At 33.4% G+C, this 1,766-nt stretch overlaps 2 protein-coding genes across 2 annotated transcripts; one reads left to right on the top strand and one right to left on the bottom strand.

Moving 5' to 3' along the window:
* Positions 1-110: 110 nt before the first annotated feature.
* On the bottom strand, positions 111-752 carry NAEGRDRAFT_76993 (uncharacterized protein; the record flags this gene model as incomplete). Its single annotated transcript, XM_002668050.1, has 1 exon — positions 111-752. One exon carries the CDS (start codon positions 750-752, stop codon positions 111-113), a length of 642 nt encoding a protein of 213 aa, XP_002668096.1.
* A 282-nt stretch (positions 753-1,034) lies between these two features.
* On the top strand, positions 1,035-1,718 carry NAEGRDRAFT_54958 (uncharacterized protein; the record flags this gene model as incomplete). The annotated part of the gene is made up of 1 exon (XM_002668051.1): positions 1,035-1,718. The coding sequence occupies one exon, from the start codon at positions 1,035-1,037 to the stop codon at positions 1,716-1,718; it is 684 nt and encodes a 227-aa protein (XP_002668097.1).
* Positions 1,719-1,766: the final 48 nt, after the last annotated feature.

The following is a 1,766-nucleotide window of genomic DNA, read 5'->3' as shown; positions in this document are numbered from 1 at the left end:
AAGCTATTTGATTCGGTATAATGGAATTTGTAGAGATTCTGACTTGCTCCTTTACACTTGACAATAGAACACTTTCATTTTTAGGTTTTCCTCTAGAATCAAGTCTCATTTCATTCACTGTACAATCTATTCTTCGTATTGAAAGCTCCATGAAAACCAAGCCAATGGAATGACTTGGTATCAATATTATTACCAATCATGGTTGATCTGGTTTGGAACACTTTGTATCCACTCTCAGAGTCTGTTGTTTTCATGGCATCACATCTATAGACTAACCATCTATCGAACAGTAACTTTTCATAGTCATATATTTCAGCATTACAACTTGTGAATTCTTCCGAATTTACACACAGATACATTTCATCAGTTTCACTCTCTGTCAATACCTTACATTGATTTCTCTTAAACTGAATACTGTTTTTAATATTCATCTTACCAAACGTTTCTACCTTCGTTCCGAATTCATCATCATCATTTAAATTTTTCTTCATTAAGGAAATTTCATACTCCATCAAGATGGTCTTGATCTTTTCATCCCGATGCTTTCTATAGTTGAAGAAAATTTCCCACTGACTGCAAATAATTGGTTTGTTCAAAAGCGCTAGAATATCAAAGTTGAAAATTCTTGATGAATAAGAATTGAATTTGATGGAAATATCATCATCGGAGGGTTGTTGAATTTTTCTGGGTTGTCTTGTTGGTTCGGCATCTTGAGAGGCGGATTTTCTCTTGCTTGATGTGTTTCTGACCATTTTATTTTCTTCTATATTCAATTAATTAATTATTTCTTGTTCTCTTCAGCTTAAAGCTTTGTTGTTGCTTTTTTTTTTAATATTATTTGGTGGTGAAGCGCCTTGGCTTTAAAAGCAGCACCTATGCAAAACATTTTGCAAACATATAACATACATTGTAAAACATTCCAATCTATTATTTTTTTCAATATTATTGATGTTCCAACAAAAAGATGAAACTCAATATTTTTCTTAATTTACAAAAAGTTCGACTATTTACAAGAAACAAATAAATTAAAAAAAATGTCGCAACATCAATCTTCTCACTCATCACTTCTCCTTAATTTTGATCAAACCACAACAAGCATCTCTCATTGCTATAGTGGAGGTTGTGAAGGCACTGATTTTGAGTGGACAAAAGCTTTCGGAAAGAAGAGCGTTGTCTATTCCTTTGCTGGACATCATCAGAGAGTATTGCCAAATGTTGGAGAACAAGTAATAACTCTGGACAAGAAAGAATTGGCATTTGCTGATAAGAAATTGAGTGAAGCAAATAAGTATCTCAAGAGAAGGAATACCAAGTTCAATTTGCTGAGACGAAACTATTATATTATCAGTAAGGCAGCTTCATGTTATGCCATTATTGAAGAGTTTGAGAATAAAACAGCAAGTAATAAGAGTTCGGTGAGAATAAGAGGAGGAACAGCTTGGGGATGTCAAATGTTTCTATTGAAATACATTTCGGAAAATCAAATACAAGATAAGAAGAATGTTCAACCCCATTTATATGCATTTTGCCAAGAAGCAGGTAATTGTAAATGGTTTGGAATTTCTATGGATGTGAAAGGAGGTGAAATTGTTAATACTGATTGGTCAGAGATGAATCCAAAGAAATTGAGTGGAAAATTTGCAGGAATTGGTGTGAGAGCAATCAACGATAGTGGAAACAAGCCATTCAAAGGTTGGCTAAGGAAGCTTCTATTGTGACTTTGAAAATAGATAGATCACAAAGTAGAAAGGATCCATATCCAGTTG

This window comes from Naegleria gruberi, assembly GCF_000004985.1.
Source record: "Naegleria gruberi genomic scaffold NAEGRscaffold_792, whole genome shotgun sequence".
Classification (NCBI taxonomy): Eukaryota; Heterolobosea; class Eutetramitea; order Acrasida; family Naegleriidae; genus Naegleria; species Naegleria gruberi.
This window is presented reverse-complemented; position numbering and strand designations above follow the sequence as displayed.